The sequence below is a fragment of the Bos mutus genome, chromosome X (assembly GCF_027580195.1).
Source record: "Bos mutus isolate GX-2022 chromosome X, NWIPB_WYAK_1.1, whole genome shotgun sequence".
Classification (NCBI taxonomy): domain Eukaryota; kingdom Metazoa; phylum Chordata; class Mammalia; order Artiodactyla; family Bovidae; genus Bos; species Bos mutus.
Window position 1 is genome coordinate 92,879,440 of NC_091646.1, and position 22,450 is coordinate 92,901,889.

Below are 22,450 nucleotides of genomic sequence, written 5' to 3' on the forward strand. Positions count from 1 at the left end.
TCTGATCCCTTGTGTTTCAGCCCCCTACTCCCAGCTAAGCAGTACCCCAGCCAAATCACTGTGCTTTCGCATGAAATGCAACTTTCTGTTTATTCACGTGATCTTTCTTTTTCTGTATCTGGCTTCCCACTTGATTGTGAGCTCCTGAGCACAGGGTTTGTATTTTATGTATCTTTAGTCTGACACACATTAAGTCTGCTGAACGAAAAACAACAGTGTTTATTCCTCCTCAGGATATAAACAATCGCCATGAGTGATATATGGATGAAATTGTTTACGGTGCTTTATAAATCCACCTTCTACTGCCTCACAGAACATATGTCTGTGAGTTTATGTAGGATAAAGATTTTAGAATTGGTGTCAATGCCATGTTTTATTACATATATTGGGTACTTGTTTGTTCCTGTGCAACTTTTTCTGGCTAAACATCAACACATCATGACAGAGTGGGAGGCGTGAACTCCGTGCCTGTTGTGAAATGACCATGGTATAGGTTAAATGTGTGTGGCAATAGGTTGCTTATATAATCAAATTTGTCTGGATGTTGCTTCTGGGATAAGAGCAAGCTGCCAAATGTTGAGGGGGTAACCACAAGCATAAGCCAGAATAAATCAAGTGGCTGTCAGGATAAAGAGGACTATAAAACTGGCAATGGAGAGGAAAAGAAAGCAAAACAGTAGTGCCTTGTATTCGTGTGGCTGCTATCAGGGCTCCTGGGTCAGTATTTCTTATCAAATGGTAACTCTAGCATCAGAATAGAAAAGAAAGAATTAGGCAACTTTATCTTGGTTTCAGGTCCTTAGTAAGGAAATATGATAAATTTTCAGATTCAGCTTAACATATAGGACGCAATTATCAGCAGTCTTTCAAGTCACTCCAAGTGTGAATGTGTTCTCAGGGGAACCTGTTGGTCAGCTTCTGTCTCCTTCTGCCCCCTAGTGGTTCATTTGGAGTTGTTGACACGCTTAACCTTGAGCAGTTGGGGGCCCCTTGTGCAGGAAAGGGAAGACAGTTTTGCCTAGAAATGAAGAAAACAGTATCTCTGTATATAGACCCTAGCATTTTTAAAATTAGAATTTACAGAGTATATTTCTTTTGTAGCTATCCAGAAATCACCCACTCCTGAAAGCCTAGTTTAACCTATAAAACCAACATTATCAACCCTTACTTTACATAAGCCTGGCCATGCCCTCAAAAAACATTGTGGCTTCTTGATTCTTGTAGAATGATTGACACATTGATTTTATTACCTTCATCTTGTCTAGAATTATTAATAGTTCCTTGTTCTGCTTGATCTTCCTTCCCTGTTAATCTTTGTGAGATTTGTGGTTTGTAATCGTTTTGTAGCCAGCATTCTCAAATAATGTAGTTTTCATTTTATATTAATCTGAAATGGAATGTTATTGGGTAAAATACCCCTTAGGAGTATAATGAAAAGGATGCATTAATTTTCAGGGCAAGAGGGCTAATAAGTCCCCTCTCCCTTAAATCTGTATTAATTGCTAATAACTTTTAATAGAATGGAGTACATGAAGCTAATTTCGATTACTTCTTTTCAATGTGCAGCATATCTGAAATGCTTGGCCAGAATAAGAAAAGAAGCTCTAGAAGGTCGAGTACTTAATAAACATGCTTTATGATACTGCAGGTTGTAAATGAGCCCAAATTGAAAGAAATTTGGGGCTTCAAGAGGGAATGCTCGTGTTTTGAATTAAAGGGGAATGTAATACGGAGACTTGAACATTTTATGAGCACACACACGAGCAAAGCTTCATAGGATATACTTACCGCAGGGGTCCCCAACCTCTGGGATCTAGTGCCTGATGATCTGAGGTAGAGCTGATGTAACGAAAATAGAAATAAAGTGCACAACAAACATAATGTACTTGAAGCATCCTGAAGCCACCATCCCATCCCCAGTCCATGGAAAACTGGTCTTCCACGAAACTGGTCCCTGGTGCAGAAAAGGCTGGAGACCGCTGCTTTATAGCATCATTATAGAAAATAAGCAAGAGGCAGCATAGCGTGGTGGCTAAGTGTGTGGTACCGGTTCCAGATTGATTGAGTGAGAGTCCCAGTTCTGCTAGGTGACCTTGGGAAAGCTGCTTAACCTTCTCATTGCTTAGTTTATTAATCTGTAAAATGGAGATAATGAGAGTGCTTTCTAATTCATATTGTTGCTGTGAAAATTAAATGGGATAAAGCCTTTAGAACAGTTCTTGAGATGAATGTCATCAATCAACATTAGATATTTTTAGTACTAAAAGACATTCTCCTTTTGCATGCCTATGTTCACTGAAGCACTATTCACAATAGCCAAAAAGTGGATGTGATCCAGATGTCCATCACAAGACAAATGGATAAACAAAATGTGGTCTACCCATACAATGGAGTATTATTCAGCCTTATAAAGGAGGGATATCCTGTTTCATGCTACAAGATGGATGAACATTGAAGACATCATGCTAAGGGAAGGCAAAAAGGCAAAGCACTTGCTCAGTCGTGTCCGACTCTTTGAACTCCATGGACTGTAGCCTTCCAGGCTCCTCCATCCGTGGGATTCTCCAGGCAAGAGTACTTTCCTTCTCCAGGGGATCTTCCCAACCCAGGGATCGAACCTGGGTCTCCCACATTGCAGGCAGACGCTTTACCGTCTGAGCCACCAGGTAAGCTCATGCTAAGGGAAGCCAGTCACAAAAAGACAAATACTGCATGAATCCACTTACATGAAATATCTAAAATAATCAAATTTATAGAAACAGAAAGTAGAATGTGGGGGAAGAGAAAAATGAAAAGATTTATTTAATGCATATAGCATTTCAGATTTACAAGATGAAAATTTCTGCAGATTGATTGCACTACAGGGAAAATATACTTAACACTAATAAAATGTACACTTAATAGTTAAGATGATAATTTTGGTGTGGTTTTCTACCACAGTTAATAAAAAAAAAAATCTCTTCTGAACAAGAGTGATTTTCCAAGGAGCTGGGAAAGTTCTATGCCTTGATCTTGGTGCCAGTGATATGAGTGTGTTTACTTAGTCAAAAATCATCAAAAACATGTTTATGATAGGAGTACTTCCTGTTTGTGTCTTACACTTCTATGAAGAGTTTAAAACAAGGATACTCCCTTCAGAGACTTAAGCTTGCAATCTCATAGCCAGGCAAAGCAAACAATTGCTTACGGAAACAGAGTTTTAAAATACTAACATATACAGCAGAAATGACTATTCAGTCAAATAGAAATGACTGTTTGGCAAAGCAGGTAAGCTCAGAATTCAAAGAATTAAAAAAAAAAAAATCTTTGTATAATGTTATAGCCAGAAGAAACTTAAGAAAATGTGACACAAGGAAATGGAGAAAGAATTCTTGCTAATCTGTACAAGGATTTTATTCACTTTTCCAGCCACCCATACTTAGGGGAAGACTCAGAAGAACTCAGTGACACAAAATATACCTTTTTAAAAATAACACACAAGCACTTATGATAAATTTTGCCTATTTAAAGTGTACAATTGAGTTATTTTCGTATATTCAGAGTTGTGCAACCATCGCCACAATCAATTGTAGAACATTTTCATCACCTCAAAAAGAAACGCTGTATCTTTTAACACTTTCAGTTTCTCCCCAACATCCACGCCCTCGTCCATCCACCCATGCTGCTGCTGCTGCTGCTAAGTCGCTTCAGCAACCACTCATCTACTTTCTGTCCCTGTAAATATACCTGTTAATTACATTTATATAAAGAGAATCATACAACATATGATCTTTTCTGACTGGTTTCTTAGTGTAATGATTTTGAGATTCAGCCATGTTGCAGACACATTTCTTGTGTGATTGTTCTGGCTAGAACTTTCTGAACAAGGTAGAAAAGAATTGCTAATTCCTGGGATAAAGCACTATGAGTTAAAACATATATATTGTTTTATATATTGTTATATAATTTTATATATTGTTAGATTTTATATATTTTATGTATTGTTAGATTCGATTTGCTACTGTTTTGTTTAGGATTTTTTTCCATGTTCATTGGGATATTGATCTGTAGTTTTCTTTAATATCTTGTTTAGGTTTTGGTATAAGAATAATATTGTCCTTGCAGAATGATTTGGGAATTATGCCCCCCTACCTTTTTTTTCAGTTTTATGGAATATTTTGTGTAGAACTAGTATTATCTCTTTCTTAAAAGTTTTGCAAAATTCACCAGTGAAGTCATCTGGACCTGGAGTTTTCTTTGTGGGAAGATACATTTTTCCCTCCTGCACTCTATTATTAACTTACTAACTGACTTATTTACCTACTTAATTTTTGTGATAAGAACATTTAAAATAAGATCTACCCTTAGCAAAATTTTAAGTAAACTATGCAGTATTATTAACTGTAGTCTCTATGCTGTTATTCTAGGAGTTATTCATCTTGTCTAACTGAAACTTTTTATCTTTTGACTAATCCCTCTTGTTTCCTCCTTCCCCTAGACCCTGGCAACCACCATTCTACTCTGCTTCTGTGATTTTGACTATTTTAAATTCACAATAGCGGTGGTATCATGGAGTATTTGTCCTTCTGTATCTGGCTTATTTCACTTAGTATATTGTCCTCCAGGTTCATCCATGTTGTTGCAAATGGCAGAATTTCTTTCTTAAGGCTAAATAATATTACACTGTTGTGTACATCACATTTTAAAATCCAGGCATCCAATGATAGACATTGGGGTTGTTTCCACGAATTGGCTATTGCGAGTAATGCTGCAATGAACATGGGAGTACAGATAGCTCATTGAGATCCTGATTTCAATCCCTTTCAATACAAACCTAGAAGTAGGACTGCTGGGTCACGGTAGTTCTATCTTTACGTTTTTTAGGAACATTCGTACTTTTTCCCATAGTGACTGCACCAGTTTACCTTGCTACCAAGAGTAGGTGAGGGTTCATTTTTCTCCACACCCCTGGCAAAAATTACTTCTTTGAAAATAATAGCCATCCTAATAGCTGAGATGATCTCTCATTGTGGTTTTGATTTGCATTTCTTGGGTGATTAGTGATATTGAACACCTTTTCATATACCTGTTGGTCATGTCTTCATTGGAAAAATTTCTATTGGGTTCCTCTGTCAATTTTTAAATCAAGTACTTTGTTTTTGGCCATTGAGTTGTAGGTGTGCTTATATATCCATATATTTGGATATTAACCCCTTATCAGATTTATGGGTTGCAGGAATTTTCTCCCACTTCATAGATTGCCTTTTCTTGTTGTTTTGATGTACTCCCACTTGTCTATTTTTGCTTTTGTTGCTTGTAATATTGGTATCGTATTCAAGAAATTATTGCTAAAGCCAATGTCAAGAGGCTTTTTTCTGTTTTCTTCTAGGAATTTTACTGTTTCAGGTCTTATATGTAAGTCTTTAATCCACTTTTTATTTGACTTTTGAGTAAAGTATAACAGTCCAGTTTCATACCTTTGTGTGCAGATACACAGTTTGCTCAGCACCATTTTTTGAAGAGACTATTCTATCCCCATTTTATACACTTGGCACCTTTGTCAAGTACTAGTTGACCGTAAGTGTGTGAGTTTATTTCTTGGCTCTCTATTCTGTTCCATTGGTCTGTCAGTTCCACACTATTTTGATTACCATATTTTTTTTTGAGGTATAGTTTTAAATATAAGGTTCAAGTACAGAATATAGTGCTTCACAGTTTTAAAGGTTGTACTTCCTTTATAGTTATTATGAAATATTGGCTATATTCCCTGTGTTGTGCAATATATCATTGTAGCCTATTTATTTGATACATAGTGGTTTGTACCTCTGAATCCCCTACCCCTGTCTTTCCCCTCCCATCTTCCCTCTCCCTACTGGCAACTATAAGTTCATTCTCTAAGTCTGTGAGTCTGTTTCTGTTTTGTAAATAAGTTTATTTACATCATTGTTTGTAGATTCTGCATGTAAGTGATATCATGTGATATTTGTCTCTCTCTGACTTACTTTGATAATCTCCAGGTACATCTGTGTTGTTGCAAATGGCATTATTTCATTCTTTTTAATGGCTGAGTAATATTCTACTATATATATATGTGTGTGTGTGTACCACATCATCTTTATCCACTCATCTATTAATGCACATTTAGGTTGCTTCCATGTCTTGGCTATTTATTTCATTCTTTTTAATGGCTGAGTAATATTCCATTATATATATGTACCACATCATCTTTATCCATTCATCTATTAATGGACATTCAGGTTGCTTCCATGTCTTGGCTATTGTAAATAGCACTGCAATGTACACTGGGGTGCATGTATCATTTTAAACCATGCTTTTCTCTGGATATACCCAGTAGTGTGATTGCTGGATCACATGGTATTTCTATTTTTAGTTACTTAAAGAACCTCTGCATTGTTCTCCATAGTGGCTGTGCCAGTTTCCATTCACACCAACAGTGTAGGAGGGTTCTCTTTTCGCCACACCCTCTCTGGCATTTGTTTGTACACTTTTTGATAATGGCCATTCTAACTAGGTGAGGTCCTATTGTAGTTTTGACTTGCATTTCTCTAATTAATGATGTGAAGCATCTTTTTATATGCCTCTTGGCAATCTGTATGTCTTCTTTGGAGAAATGTGTATTTAGGTCTTCTGCCACTTTTGATTGGCTTGTTTATTTGATATTGAGCCATACGAGCTGTGTGTAAATTCTGGAGATTAATCCCTTGTCAGTCACATTATTTGCAAATATTTTTCCCCGTTCTGTGGGTTGTCCTTTTGTTTATGGTTTCTTTTGCTATGCAAAAGCTTTTGAGTTTAATTAGGTACCATTTTTTTATTTTTGTTTTTATTTCCATTAGTCTAGGATATGTATCAAAAAGGATCTTGTGGCAATATATGTCAGAGTGTTCTGCCTCTGTTTTCCTCTAAAAGTTATATAGTATGTGGTCTTAGATTTAGATCTTTAATCCATTTTCAGTTTATGTCTGTGTATGGTGTTAACCTCAGATATGCAGATGACACCACATTTACAGCAGAAAGCGAAGAAGAACTAAAGAGCTTCTTGATGGAAGTGAAAAAGGAGAGTTAAAAAGTTGGCTTAAAACTCAACATTCAGAAAACTAAGATCATGGCATCTGGTCCCATCACTTCATGGCAAATAGATGGGGAAACAGTGGAAACAAACTTTATTTTTCTGGGCTCCAAATGGTGACTGCAACCATGAAATTAAAAGACACTTGCTCCTTGGAAGAAAAGTTATGACCAACCTAGATAGCATATTAAGAAGCAGAGACATTACTTTGCCAACAAAGGTCCATCTAGTCAAAGCTATGGTTTTTCCAGGAGTCATGTATGGATGTGAGAGTTGGACTATAAAGAAAGCTGAGCACCCAAGAATTGATGCTTTTGAACTATGGTGTTGGAGAAGACTCTTGAGAGTCCCTTAGAGTGCAAGGAGATCCAACCAGTCCATTCTAAAGAAAACCAGTCCTGAATATTCATTGGAAGGACTGATGCTGAAGCTGAAACTCCAATACTTTGCCCACCTGATGTGAAGAACTGCCTCATTTGAAAAGACCCTGATGCTGGAAAAGATTGAGGGCAGGAGGAGAAGGGGATGACAGAGGATGAGATGGTTGGATAGCATCACCGACTCAATGGGCATGAGTTTAAGTAAACTCCGGGAGTTGGTGATGGACAGGGAGGCCTGGCATCCTGCAGTCCATGGGGTCGCAGAGTCAGACATGACTGAGCAACTGAACCGAATGGACTGGATGGTGTTAAAAATGTTCTAATTTCATGTTTTTTACATATAGCTGTCCAGTTTTTCCAGCACCATTTATTTAGGAGACTGTCTTTCCTCCATTGTATAGTCTTGCCTCCTTTGTCATAGATTAATTGACCATACGTGTGTGGGTTTATTTCTGGGCTTTCTATCCTGTTCCATTGATCTGTATTTCTGATTTTCTGCCAGTATCATATTGCTTTGATGACTGTAGCTTTGCAATATAGTCTGAAGTCAGGGAGCCTGATTCCCCCAGTTCCATTTTTATTTCTCAAAATTGTTTTGGCAATTCAGGTTCTTTTATGTCTCCATAAAAATCGTAAGATATTTTTTTGTTCTAGTTCTGTGAAATTCCATTAGTAATTTGATAGGGATTGCATAGATTCTATAGATTGCCTTGGATAGTAGAGTCATTTTGACAATATTGATACTTCCAATCCAAAAACATACTGTATCTTTCCATGTGTTTATGTCATCTTCGATTTCTTTCATCACCATCTTAATAGTTTTCAGATTACAGACCTTTTGCCTCTTTAGGTAGGTTTATTCCTAGGTGTTTTCTTCTTTTTGATGTAATGGTAAATGGGATTGTTTTCTTCATTTCTCTTTCTGGGCTTTCATTGTTAGTGTATAGAAATGCAACAGATTTCTGTGTATTACTTTTGGATCCTTCAACTTTACCAAATTCATTGATGTGCTCTTGTAGTTTTCTGGTAGCATCTTTAGGATCTTCTATGTATAGTATCATGTCATCAGCAAAGTGACAGTTTTACTTCTTTTCCAATTTGAATTCCTTGTTTTTTATTCTCTGATTGCCATGGCTAGGACTTCCAAAACTATGTTGAATAAAAGTGGCAAGAGTGGACATCCTTGTCCTGTTTCTCATCTTAGAGGAAAAGCTTTCAGCTTTTCACTGTTGAGTATATTAGCTGTGGGTCTGTCATATATGGCCTTTATTATATTGACGTATGTTCCTTCTATGCTTTCTGGAGAGGTATTTTTAATCATAAATAGATGTTGAATTTTATCAAAAGCATTTTCTGCATCTATTGAGATGATCATATGGTTTTAATTCATTTTGTTAATGTGGTGTATCACACTGATTGATTTGTGAATATTGAAAAAATCCTTGCATCTCTGGAATAAATCCCACTTGATCACAGTGAATGATCTTTTTAATATATTGTTGGATCTAGTTTGCTAGCCTTTTGTTGAGAAATTTTGCATCTATGTTCATCAGTGATATTGGCCTATACTTTTTTTAAATTGTGGTATCTTTGTCTGGTTTTGGCATCAGGGTAATGGTGTCCTCATAAAATGAGTTTGGGAGTGTCCCTTCCTCTGCAATATTTTGGAATAGTTTCAGGAGGATAGATGTTAACTGTTCTCTGAAAGTTTGATAGAATTCACCTGTGAAGCCATATGGTTCTGGACTTTTTATTGTTGGGAGTTTTTAAATCACAGTTTTCAATTTCAGTACTGGTAATTGGCCTATTCATATTTTCTATTTCTTCCTGGTTGAGTCTTGGAGATTGTACCTTTCTAAGAATTTGTGTATTTCTTCTACATTTTCATTTTATTGGTATATAGTTGTTAGTAGTAATCTAAGATCCTTTATTTCTGTGGTGTCAGTTGTAACTTCTTTTTCATTTCTGATTTTATTGATTTGGGCCTTCTCCCTTTTTTTCTTCATGTCTGGCAAAAGGTTTATCAATTTTATCCTTTCAAAGAACCCATCTTTTAGTTTCATTGATCTTTTCTATTTTTTTACTCTATTGCATTTATTCCTGCTCTGATCTTTATGAGTTATTTCCTACTAACTTTGGAATTTGATTTTCTTTCTCTAGTTTGATTTTCTTTCTCTAGTTGCTTTAGGCATAAGGTTCGGTTGTTTATTTGAGATTTTTCTTATTTGCTGAGGTAAGCTTTCATCACTATAAACTTCCCTCTTAAAACAGCTTTTGCTGTGTCCCATAGGTTTTGGATACTTGTGCTCTCATTTTCATTTGTCTCTAGGTATTTTTGATCTACTGTTTGAGTCCTTCAGTGATCCATTAGTTGTTTAGTCACAATTAACAATACATCAGTGGATTAAGTCATCAACTTGTACACTTCAAGCCTATACAATATCAAATACATCTCAGTAGTGTATGCATGCTCAGTCATGTCTGAACTTTGTAGCCCGCCAGGCTCCTTTGTCCATGGGACTTCCCAGGCAAGAATACTGGAGGGGTTGCATTTCCTCCTTCAGGGCATCTTCCCAACCCAGGAATTAAACCCGTGTCTCTTGCACTGCAGGAAGATTCTTTACCACTTGAGCCATTGGGAAGCCCATAAAGCTGGAAAAAACTAATCGACTATATGTGAAAAGTCAAATGATAGGCTGAGAGAAAATATTTGCAATAAATACTGATACATCAAAGTAAGGATTTGCATCCAGAATACATAAAGAATTCCTACAAATCAATTAAGATAACTGAAAAAACGCACAAGACTTGAATACCTCATAAAAGAAGATATCGGGAATTCCCTGGCAGTCCAGTGGTTAAGACTCCATGCTTCCACTGCAGGGGGCACAGATTTGATCCCTGGCCAGGGAACTAAGATTCCACATGCCACACAGTGTGGCCAAAAAATAAAGATATCAAAGTAGTCAATGACAAAGTGAATGTTCAGTATTACTAATTATAATGTGAAGTCAAACTGAGATACCACCACACATTCAGAATGGCAAAAAAAAAAAAAAACTAAGGCTGAGAATAACAAGTGTTGATGAGGGTGTGAACAAACTGGAACCTTACTACTCTGTGGTGGGAGTATGAATTAGCATAATGACTTTGGAATAAGGTTAGGCAATACCTTTTAAAGCTAAATATACCTTATTTCTGAGCAAGGTTGAAACATAAATACTTTATAGTTTTAAAGTCAAATAAATCTTTGTTAAATGTTTCACACTGAAATTATATAATGGTGAGATCCAAATTCAATTTAGAAAGTGTATAGATTTCTTGTTTACCAAAGTATAACAGTATTAGTATACTAGTGAATGCATAGTTTGCAAAAAGGTGAACCATGGATGGGGCTCTATTTAGAATTTTACAGAAAAGCCTCATTTTATTATATAACAAAAGAGAAATGTAAATGAAACTTTGAAAAGTTTTGGGCTATAGAGAAGAGATCTCTTAATTCTCTAAAAATGCTGACCTTTTGAAGAGGGAATATCTGAGGGTGTGGGTCAGATACTGTAAGCCTTTTAGGGTTTACTTCCTGTAGAGTTCAGACTAATATGTGGATATAGTTAGAACACCATCTCCATCAGAGAAGATCCTCTTATTTGGGAAAAGATCAATAAATGCTTCTACTAGTTTTTAAGGATGATCCATTAAGAAGGAATGGAAAAGGAAATGGCAACACACTCCAGCATTCTTGCCTGGAGAATTCTATGGACAGAGAAGCCTGGAGAGCTATATAGTCCATGGGGTCACAAAGAGTCAGACATGACTGAGTGACTAATACACACACACACATATTAAGAAGGAAAAAAATAGATTGCAGATAATATGTACTGTACCTATTGCTAAAATGCTCTTTAAATCAAGTATAAGGATTTCATACTTTAGTATTAATATAAGCCATGGCATTGGGACAACTGAATGGTATGATGTCATCTCTTCTGTAGATTGAGTTTATTCAATCCAGAGAAGAATAAAGGAAGGGAAGAATACATGATCATTAGGAACAATAAAAGGGGAAGTAGATGTTTGTTTCCTTTTTTAAAGTGACATTCAGACTTAAAAACTCTGAAATCTTTCTGCCTCTAGCCTGAAATATGAAGATTCTATTTTTGCAGCCAACAATACATCCTGTTTATGATAAATGATTCAAGTTCCTGGAATGTCCATTAAAAAAAATCTATCCCTTCAATTTTTACACTGTTCAATGCTATTTAGTGGAGTTGGAGCTTGTAAGGGGGGATGTGTCAGTGTGTACAGTGGCCCACCTCCGATCCCCTATGGCAGTGGTCCCCAACCTTTTCGGCACCAGGGACCAATTTCATGGAAGACAGTTTTTCCACAGACCGGGGGGAAGAGGGGATGGTTTGGGGATGATCCAAACGCATTACATTTATTGCATACTTTATTTCTATTATCATTACATCAGCTCCACATCAGATCATCAGGCATTAGATCCTGAGGGTTGGGGACCCCTGTCCTATGGAACAAAATGGAATAGAAATGTGTTTAAAAACTTTAAGAACAAGACCAGAACACAGTAATTTGTAATGACTATTTATTAATACATGTATCACAAATGTTCACAATATCAATGCATTCTTGTTGGCATGCGAGACAGAGGCATTTTTAAAGATCTTTTAAAAATATCTTGACTTTTGTTCCCCCTTCACACTCATTTTTAAATTGATTTTGATGAGGTCCTTGATGTCCGTAATGTCAATGCAAAGAAAAAATATAGAAAGAAGTAAAATAACACAATAGCAATTAATTGGGGAAAAACAGAAGTAATTATTTCCTTCACAGGAAGCAACAATACAGCTTTGTAACAGGGTTATACAGGTGCACTAAACCCTCTATATGTTCCCAGGCATGTAACAGCAAGGAGTAAGGAGGCCACCCAAAGCTCAATAATCTCCTTCGTGCGTGACACATGCCCTTTTCTCCTCAAGGACAACTGCAAAGTATTACATGCCTAGGCAGCCTGAAGAAGGTAGGAAAGAGCCTTAGTAAAAGGGAAAACCCAACCAAAGGAGATTAAGCCAAAAGAACAGATAGCTATCTGCTTATCTATATCTAGGGGGTGTGCAGCGTTTATCAATCATGATCAAGGGCTAACAGGAGCCTCCCACACTACATGCAGGGCCCAGCAGGGCCAGTGATGGTGTGGAGAACCAGTCACCTACAATGAGCTGCAGTTGGACCAAGTACAGATGGAGGAGCTGGCACGCACAGGGCCTTGGGCGGGGTCCCCTAGGACTAGATGCAGGGAACCTGGCTACACTCTGGCACAACAGGGCTTCACGAAATGGAATGCTACGCATGACGCAGGCTGAAAGGTGGAGCAGAGGCTGTGTGGGAGCGTCAGTTGCAGTTGCACGCGGGGTGGGGTGGGGGTTAGGACAGGTGTATTATGTACTGTGCTCTAACATTCTTTGGAAGTCTTTCAAAGATTGCTGCAGTTCCTTTTGAAAACAGGTCTCTTATTCCATCATTCTTGAAAGACTAAGAGAGAAATTAAAACACGTAAATGACTCACCATTAATAAGGACTTAAGGTAACAAGCTGAAGAAAGCATTTTGATATTTTTCACAATAGCAGTAATGACATCTCTTGCCCAGCACCAGAGAAATGAGGCTTTGGCACATGGCCAAGTGCCACTGAGAACAAGGAGTGAAGTGACCAAGCAGTACCCTCATCCCTTTGAAGGGGGGAGTCCAGGCCCCAAAGGGAGAGCCCTCCCCACCGCCACTCACCTCCTTACACCATCTCATACTGGTTGGCCGTGATGAACCGGGACAAACAGCAGGCCAGCAGCATGCCAATCAGCTGTTGGCAGAAGGAAAAAGACAACACGCTCTCAAGTCACTGAGGTAACACATTTCTTTGACCCGCCCCCCTCCACCCAGATATAATTTTTAACGACTGAGGGCTTTTGAACATGAGTGGGGAAAGGGCACTAGGGAAAACAGTCAAGCCTCATTTCAGTAGTGGGACCAAAGACTTAGGAAGTCTAGGTGCTGGTGGAGGACAGCTAGAAAGTCACGAACTGGCCATAAGGTTACAGTTCTAGCTCACTTTGACCACTGAAAAATGACTTTTGACATGTAAGTAATATTAAAATGTGTTCCTATGTTCTGAGAGTAATGAAAAAAATTAAGTTACTACAGCAAGGTAGTAGTAACTACCCGGCATTAGTATGGTAGAATTGAATGCCAGGGTTGAATTTAGAACCATAACCACATGCACTGGGAAGCTATCTCAGCATAGGCTGATACCCCAGCCATACCTGGCTGACAAGTTAATAGTTCTTTCCCTGAGACAATGGGATGCTATTCTTGGAGAGTTTGCCAAGTCAGTAAGTCATGAAGTAAGTCATGGTTTGTGAGGTTGAGGGGGGCGGGTTTGAACTTCTCTTTATCTCTAAACCATGTAGATATTGTAGGCCTAAATGGGCCCATCTACACCCAATGTCTACCCCCTGGTTTTCAGCACAACCAGTATCAGAGTACTTCCACCCTCCCAATCTTCTACCTACTCCGTGCTTTGACTTAACTTCTAACACAAGTGAATCTGATAAAAAGCTGTTACTTCACTCTATCTGTTCTGCTCACTGGAGACCACAGTTCTCATTCCTGACTCAGGAAGATCAGCACTTTTTGGACAGGACCCTGATTGTGTACTTGAGTCTGACTGTCTGCAGCTTCTCTTGGCCTGGTGAGGGTCACTTCTTCTTAAGCAATTGGCCATGTGTTATTGGTTCAGAGGTGGCAATGACCTTGAGAGACAGTCTAGTATAATGTCAGCTTCCCTGGTGGCTCAGCTGGTAAAGAATCCGCTTGCAATTCAGGAGACCTGGGTTCAATCCCTGGGTTGAGAAGATCCCCTGGAGAAGGGAACGGCTACCCATTCCAGTATTATGGCCTGGAGAATTCCAGGGACTGTATAGTCCATGGGGTCGCAAAGAGTCGAACACAACTTAGTGACTTTCATACTCTTCTGTGGCCCCAGGACCACCCAAATCAGCATCATCTAGGACTGGGGCCCAGAAACTGATGTTTTAACCAGACTTCTAGGTGACAGAACCACTCACCCAGTCTATCTGGTCACCCTTATCTTACAGATTACACACTGGGTCCTACTATTGATCAAGGCAACACCCAAACTCTATTCTCCTTCCTCTCTGCTCAACCCTGCAGGCTGCAACCCACCTGATTCCCCCTCTCGGTCAAATCCCAGATTCTTCTCTTCCTTTATGAAATGGAAATTGTGCTATAAAACATGCAGATTATAACCTCTGTCAGGTAAGGAAAAGTCACCACCTTATTGGACTCATTTCCTACCAAGACTCTGGCCATCATTTTGTGCCACAAAATACACAGTATTATGCCTATACCAAGTGGCCAAAGTAACCATGGCTGTAACCTCCAAAAAGTGTTAGTTGTCAGTCGTGTCTGACTCTTTGTGACCACATGGACTGTAGCCAGCCAGGCTCCTCTGTCCATGGGGATTCTCCAGGCAAGAATACTGGAGTGGGTTGCCATTTCCTTCTCCAGGGGATCTTCCCGACCCAGGGATCAAACCCAGGTCTCCCGCACTGCAGAAAGATTCCTTACCCTCTGAGCTACCAGAATAGCGTGCCAAATGAGAAAATAAAATCCCCTCCATGAGTACAAGGATTTTGAACCTTATAGTTTGTCTCTTTTCATTACAACTGCTATTTTTCAGGACCAATATACACCAGATCACACTTTAGATACTCTCAAAAATCAGATGCCAGCCAAAAACCAGAGGCACACTGAACACTTGGGAATACCGAGTTATTTAATCCCTAGTACATACCTGGGCAGTACTACCATCCCAATTTTTCAGATAAGTAAATGGGTTCAAGAGAGGTTAAAGAACCCCCCTCAAACCATACAGGAAGCCCACACAGTTTATGGCTCCAGCCTCTTCTTCTAACCAAGAAGAGCCCCCTTTCCAGCCTAGACCCTTTCCTCTCCAGAATAACTCCTTTGCCTCTCACCACCAGGGCTCCCTTCCTGCCTTACATTGCAAACTTCAGGGAGAGGGCTTTCAGTGGGCATCACTTTATTTGATCTCAAGTTCCTAGACACTCCTTTCTTTGTAAAGCTTATTAGCACTTCAGGTTTTTCTTTCAGTGACCTCCTGTATGTTTCAGCACTTAGAGTAGTAAGCATGCCACCTCACAGTTTGCAATGCTCCTGTATTCAGTGGTCTGCAGTGCTCTCAGCCCCCATGCCAGTTCACAAGCCACACAGCCAAAACATTCTGTAGTATGCATCAGTATTTCTTGTATCTAAAATGCCTATTTTCAAGGCAATATAGTGTGTTCCTCCACCTTTTTACCCCCAAACAGAAACAGTATCATTTTTAAAGCACTGGACAGACTTTCTCACAGAAATAATAACTTTAAAAATATAAGTAAAAAATAAAAGCTATTTGCTTTCAAACTGTATTTTGTATTTCTAGGGCAAGAACATACCTTCTTCTGTTCATTCATGGGAGAAGACAGATTTTTAAAAATTATTTTTTAACATCTACTAAGAAATTGTTCCTTAAAAAAGTCCTGAGCTGGGGTATATACAAGCTCTGTGAAAACACTAGTTTACATACATTGGCTTTTATTCTAGTTAATTCTGGTGTAAGAAAAACTAGAATCTGGGATACGGTGGGTGTTCTGAATTATTTGCAGGGTTACTGATTTCACATTTGCTACAGTGTTTCACCATATTTGAGAGAGAACTTTGATCTCTCGTTTCCCTTATCCCCAAGTTAAAGGAAAATGGGGAGGGGGGAACATGCTATACTTAATACCATTTATTAACAGATTATTTCTAGGTACATAACTGAAAACCTATTAAAGGTAAAGACACAGGCTCTTCCTCAGTCTGAATCAGGACCAAATGCTCACTTGCCACTAGACCCAATTATTCTATAGATAGAAAAATCCATCCTTATTTAGATGAAACCTTTCTTTAGGTTAAATATATGTAAATTCCTCAAGAACAGAGGTATGTTTTGGGGCTGATGTGTTAAGGCGGGAGTATGTGGGCTCCAAAATCACTGCAGATGGTGACTGCAGCCATGAAATTAAAAGACGCTTACTCCTTGGAAGGAAAGTTATGACCAACCTAGATAGCATATTCAAAAGCAGAGACATTACTTTGCCAACAAAGGTCCGTCTAGTCAAGGCTATGGTTTTTCCTGTGGTCATGTATGGATGTGAGAGTTGGACTGTGAAGAAGGCTGAGTGACGAAGAATTGATGCTTTTCAACCGTGGTGTTGGAGAAGACGCTTGAGAGTCCCTTGGACTGCAAGGAGATCCAACCAGTCCATTCTGAAGATCAGCCCTGGGATTTCTTTGGAGGGAATGATGCTGAAGCTGAAACTCCAACACTTTGGCCACCTCATGCGAAGAGTTGACTCATTGGAAAAGACTGATGCTGGGAGGGATTGGGGGCAGGAGGAGAAGGGGACGACAGAGGATGAGATGGCTGGATGGCCTCACTGACTCGATGGACGTGAGTCTGAGTGAACTCCGGGAGCTGGTGATGGACAGGGAGGCCTGGCGTGCTGCAATTCACGGGGTCGCAAAGAGTCAGACACGACTGAGCAACTGATCTGATCTGATCTGATGTGGGTACAGGGACAAACTTCTGCTTTAACCCCCAGAGAGAGAGAGACAGGAAGAGGAGAGCTTGCCTCTTATGCTAAAAAGCCTCAGGACAGAGATCCCAGAGCCACCTCTCCGTCTCCTCGTGGCCGGTGAAATGCCAAATCCCATACAGCCTAGGGAGTTTGAGATCAGATTCCTGGTATTTGGTCATCTAAGGCTTTGTAATTAGCCTTCGTCTAATTGTTGGAAGTAACATTTTATTTCTACCACTCAGCCTTGTCTGTACTATATTCTGCTTTCTTTTGGGTCACGAAAGCCTCAGGGAGGACCTTCATGAACTGAGAAGCCACAGAGGGAAGGAGAGAAAAAAGGCCCTTGACTCACAGAAGGCCAACTCTAGCTTTCTCAAAGCTTCCCCACAAAGAGAACTCCAGTAACAGGGATCGTGTCAATGGGGCTCTGCAGATCCCCAGGAACAGGGTGGAGGCCAAGGGGTGGGGGAGAGGGGCTGAGAGAGGGTGGAGTCTAGCTCAACCAAGACCAGGGCTGTTAGAGGAAATGGGGCAGGGGTATCTTCCCCTGCAATCACCGTGGCCACCAAACGGGCCAGTCCCTGATCCCTGAGGGGCAAAGAGAGGCCAGGTAACAAAGCTATAAAAGACAACTTGCTTAACAATAGGTCTAAAATTTCAATCTTCTCAATGCCTCCCCTGGGGGCTCAAATAGTAAAGAATCTGCCCGCAATGCAGGAGACCTGGGTTCGATCCCTGTGTCGGAAAGATCTCCTGGAGAAGGGAATGGGAACTCACTCCAGTGTTCTTGCCTGGGAAATTCCATGGACAGAGGAGCCTGGTGGGCTATAGTCCATGGGGTCCCAAAGAGTTGGACACAACTGAGCAGCTAACACTTTCACTTTTCATAATGCCTGTAGAGATTTTATGTTGATGGCCTAACTGGGAAAGTAAATAAAACTTCCACATCTTTAGGAACATGCCAAGGAATCCGATTTAAAACAAAACCATATAAATACTTTTAGGGACTGTTTCAGAGCCTGAAAACAGTAGGGGAATAGGTAAAAATTCTGTTAGCCTTATTTAGCCATGTCTCATCAAGGCTACTGACAGCTTTGTCTTGTCCTCGATACAGAAAAGATAAACAAGTCCTGGAAAAGAACCCTTGGTCCATAACAAATCACGGCAGCAGCCTGTGGGCCCTGGAGGAGGCCCTGCAGAGGAAAGGGTTGGGCAGGACAAGGATGGGTATTTTTTGATGAGGACCTTTCTCCTTGCAATTTCATAGACTCAAACACTTTCATTATAAAGGCACAAACTGACTTCCATTTAGGTGCTACGTGAGTCAAGAACAAGGGTTATATTTGGCCTAAATGTTGAATGCCGTGGACCAGATGAGATTATCTGAACTGTATCTACACTAGTCACCCAACGTCAAGCAAGCCGCTCAGCTCTCCCTTATGGAAAACAGCTCTCCCATCCTTACTCAGGACTGTAACATTCTGTGCTTTGGGGGGATTAATCCAGCCTAACAGTTTCCAAGTCTAGTGAAGCTGATTATATCGTAGACAGAAGTGCTAAATACAGAGACCCCATAGCAGAAGGCCAACCAAGTTCCAATGCAGTATCACAAAGTAATATCAGTGTCTGGACTTGGATGCTTGGCTTCCAGTTCATGTTAGGCGTGAGGGAGGCGATGACTGTGTGTGTGTGTATGTGTGTGTCCATCCCCAAGCCCCCTCGAATAAAAGAGTAGCTGCCAAAGATGCAAGGGAGGAGGTACTCTATCAAAACACACTCAGCTACCTGCTATGAATTAATAGGGCAGCAGGACCTGCCCATCAAGTCTGGACAAACAGGCTTTGCCTTGAGAGGGTAAAGGCACCTGGGAATTTGTGGAGAGAAGTATTTAATGCCTGCCAAACCCCTACTGTCCAAAACCAGCACTCAGGGTCTTTAGCTAAGTTAGTTAACAGGGGACCGAGCACTCACAAGTCTATTAAAAGCTTAGACTTCAGCTTAGTTTTCCTTGTCCACTATACCACATTTAGGTACATTATACCACACTTATGTTTAATTTCTAAGACAACAGGTGTGCAAGACCGGTTTGTTCCAACCAAGGACAGCATGGATGTCATGAGAGCAGCTGAGGAGAAGGGTAAGCAGAAGGTAGGGGCAAGTGGGGAGTTGAGGGGCGGGGGTTCTATTCTTTTCTACCTACTTTGATCTCCCTATGGCCTCTCCTCAGCAAAGCTCGCTTTATTACTGGAAGCTCAAGACATAGGCCAATATGATTGATTTAGCCAACATTTATTTGCTAAGTGTCACTCTGACACTTGTCCTAAAATTTCTGAACACATGTGGCTGAAGCTTTGGTGCAAGGTCAGTGACCAGGATCAGCAGGGCTGGTTCTTTTTGAACACGCATCTGCTAAGTGGCCACCACGGTCCCAGAGAGGCCCTGGATCCACTGACATCTGGAAGCCCGCTTCAGCTTCCAGGTTCCCTGAGGCTCCTGGCACCATTCAAAGCTGCAGCTCCCAGTGCATCTGACTACCAAGAGCCACCCATGGCCATTCTTCTCCCTGCCCCAAGGTGAACACGGCAGATCTCAAATCTCTGCACTTGACCAGCCACATGGGTGAATGGTACTGCCTCTGTGATGCTCCTGGGTTTTGGGTTTTGTTTTCTTATCCCAACAACTCTGGAATACCTTGATGAGACCTAAAGTCTCTGTGGAGAGAGTCTGTTTCAGGCTTCCTTGGGGCTTCCCTCTCTCACTGTCCACAGGGCCACAGAGCCAACTCAGTGAGCCCTGCATCAAGGGTTTCTCCTAGGCAGCACAGAAAAACTTTTTGACTTACCTCAGGCTAGGCCCTCCATATGCAAAAACTGCCAGGCTAAGGTGCTATTCCTTGATGGTAAGTACACAGATAGGCTCATCTTATGATAACTTATTAAGCTGTATACTTACAATTTCTGCACTTTTCTGTATATGCCATATTTCAACAGCAAAGTTTTAGGAACAAATTTAGGATTAAAGTGTATCTGTATTGGTTCAGCAAGAAGGAAAGAGGTCTGGGGCCTGCGGGGGCAGGGGGATAGTAATTATAGTCTGGGAGGGCTGATGTAGAATTCAGGCAGGTAAAACCAGAACCATGGCAACATGATTGAGGTGACATTAATTGGGCTTTGTTGGAAAAAATGATCTATTCATCTGAAAAAATTCTGCATTATGTTTGTTGTTGTTGTTAGGTATATATGCTCTATCATCTGACCAGGAGATCAGAAGCCCATGGGACAACACACTGCCTGGTGAAGGTGGGCAAAATTTTAGATTTCACTTAACCATGTTGCATCCTTGAGTATATGTGGCCCGCTTAGTTTGCATAATTGCTTCTCTCATTCTTTTCTGGAGGCCAAGTGGAGATAAAGGGATATAACATTTCCTATACACAAATTCAGTTTCCTCTTAAGAAACAACAATCAGACCTTCAGATCAAAATAATGATCACAGGATGAAGTTCGCTACATTTTTTTTTTTAAGGAAGAGATCTCATGCACAATTCCCAGGAACTAAGAAATCAAAAAAGGACAGGTCAACCAGGAAAAGAGCCTCTCCCCCCAAATCCAAATCAGCCATTTGATGTTTGGAGTTGTTTATGCTCCAATTAAGGCAGCACTTTGTTCAGCTAACCTCCATTTGACCTACAGAAGAAACGAGTTGTTTTTCTGGAGCTAGTCATTAGTTGAACTGTAACCGATATTCCCTCGATGGCAAAACTTCATTTAAGTTGAAAAAGGAAAATCAATAAACAGATGACCTGAGGATTAATGAGCAAGGAGTTCTGACCCCATCCATCAGCTTTTCCCCAGGCACAGGGAGGCCGCCAGAGAATCTGCAGACCACGAAAAGTGAGCAGGAGACAGAGGAAAGGCTAGACCCGACCACAGGATTACCTGGGAGAATGCAATCCCAAAAGCCACTCCAGCGATGATTCCCATGTTGGTCTCCATGAAACTGGTCACCAGATCATAACAACCCTGAAAACACAGAGACACAGTCTCAGAGACATGTTTTATCCAGGCCAAATGGGCCTGGGTTATCTTGCCACACTCACACATACACCCCAATCTTCATTTCGCAAATACAATGAAAAATTTCAAACAAACAAAAGGAACAGAGGGTGGTACAACAAACTCCCAAGTGACCCTGCCTCTAACATCACAATGAACATATGGTCAGTCTTGTTTCACTTCAATTGCTTCAACACTCATCCCCTGGCTGGAGTATCTAAAAGCAAATCCAAGATATAGGCTTTCGTTCACAAATGTTTCCATCATAGGATGAAACTGAACAAGAAGGCTGTAAGATCTATGAGACCAATGCTGTAGGGATACAGAGGCAGCTTTGAACAGATGAAAAAGCATCCCGCATCCTTGATCAGGAAAGCTCAGCATGATAAACACAGTTACTAGCATTTTCACAACAAATGACAAAATCATAGATAAAGTGAAATCTGGTTAGAAGGAGGTGGTTGAATGCCTGCCAACTTTATGGCACTTTAGGGTTCTTCATACAAAGACTGCTACTTTTTTTTTTAGTAGGGAAAAACCTATGTTCGAGAGTCACTTTTCCATAGATTTACTGTGTGACCTTGAACAAGTCACTTTCCCTCTCTGTCAATAACCTCATTTGTAAAATGAAGTGAGTGTCCCTTTGCCATCCTGTGGAATCTCTGCATGTTGTGATTAAGCTGCTGCATTGCCCAACTGTGCTGTACTCAGTCGCGTCCAACTCTTTTGCAACTCTATGGACTGTAGCCTGCCAGGCTCCTCTGTCCATGGGATTCTCCAGGCAACAGTACTGGAGTGGGTTGCCATTTCCTGCTCCAGGGGCTCTTCCTGACCCAGGGATTGAACTTGGGTCTCCTGCATTGCAGGCAGAGCCCATGTTGTGATTAAAACCAACACCGATTTTACCAATTTCAATTGTTTAGTTTAAAATGGATAAAATTCAGTTTCTTTAAAACAAATGATCTGATTTTGATTTTCTTTGGAACTGGGCCAAATCAACCAAGCCTTCTGAAGTGATGTATTCAGCTTTGGAAAATATGGTCTTTTTCCAGTTCTCTGGAAAAGGGCTTCAAACTTGAATGCATGAAGCCTGTGAAAAATCAAGACATTCATTTCAAAAGCAGGGTCCAGAGGATTGTAGTTTATCAAGAAAGGCCCACTGAATTGTAATAATATCTGAAGAACAAGAACAACGAAAAACATGTCTCCCATTTTTTAATTCAAAATG

General features: G+C 40.2%; 1 protein-coding gene across 1 annotated transcript in view; it reads right to left on the reverse strand.

The window, feature by feature from the left end:
* Window positions 1-12,038: 12,038 nt before the first annotated feature.
* TSPAN7 (tetraspanin 7) overlaps window positions 12,039-22,450 on the reverse strand; it is a 131,351-nt gene continuing 120,939 nt past the window's right edge. The window contains exons 6-8 of the mRNA XM_005889424.3: window positions 21,106-21,189; window positions 13,251-13,323; window positions 12,039-12,999 (exon numbers count right to left, since the gene is read on the reverse strand). Coding sequence (XP_005889486.2) covers window positions 13,255-13,323; window positions 21,106-21,189 — 153 coding nt within the window. The 3' untranslated portion in view covers window positions 12,039-12,999; window positions 13,251-13,254. The remainder of the gene's footprint in view (window positions 13,000-13,250; window positions 13,324-21,105; window positions 21,190-22,450) is intronic.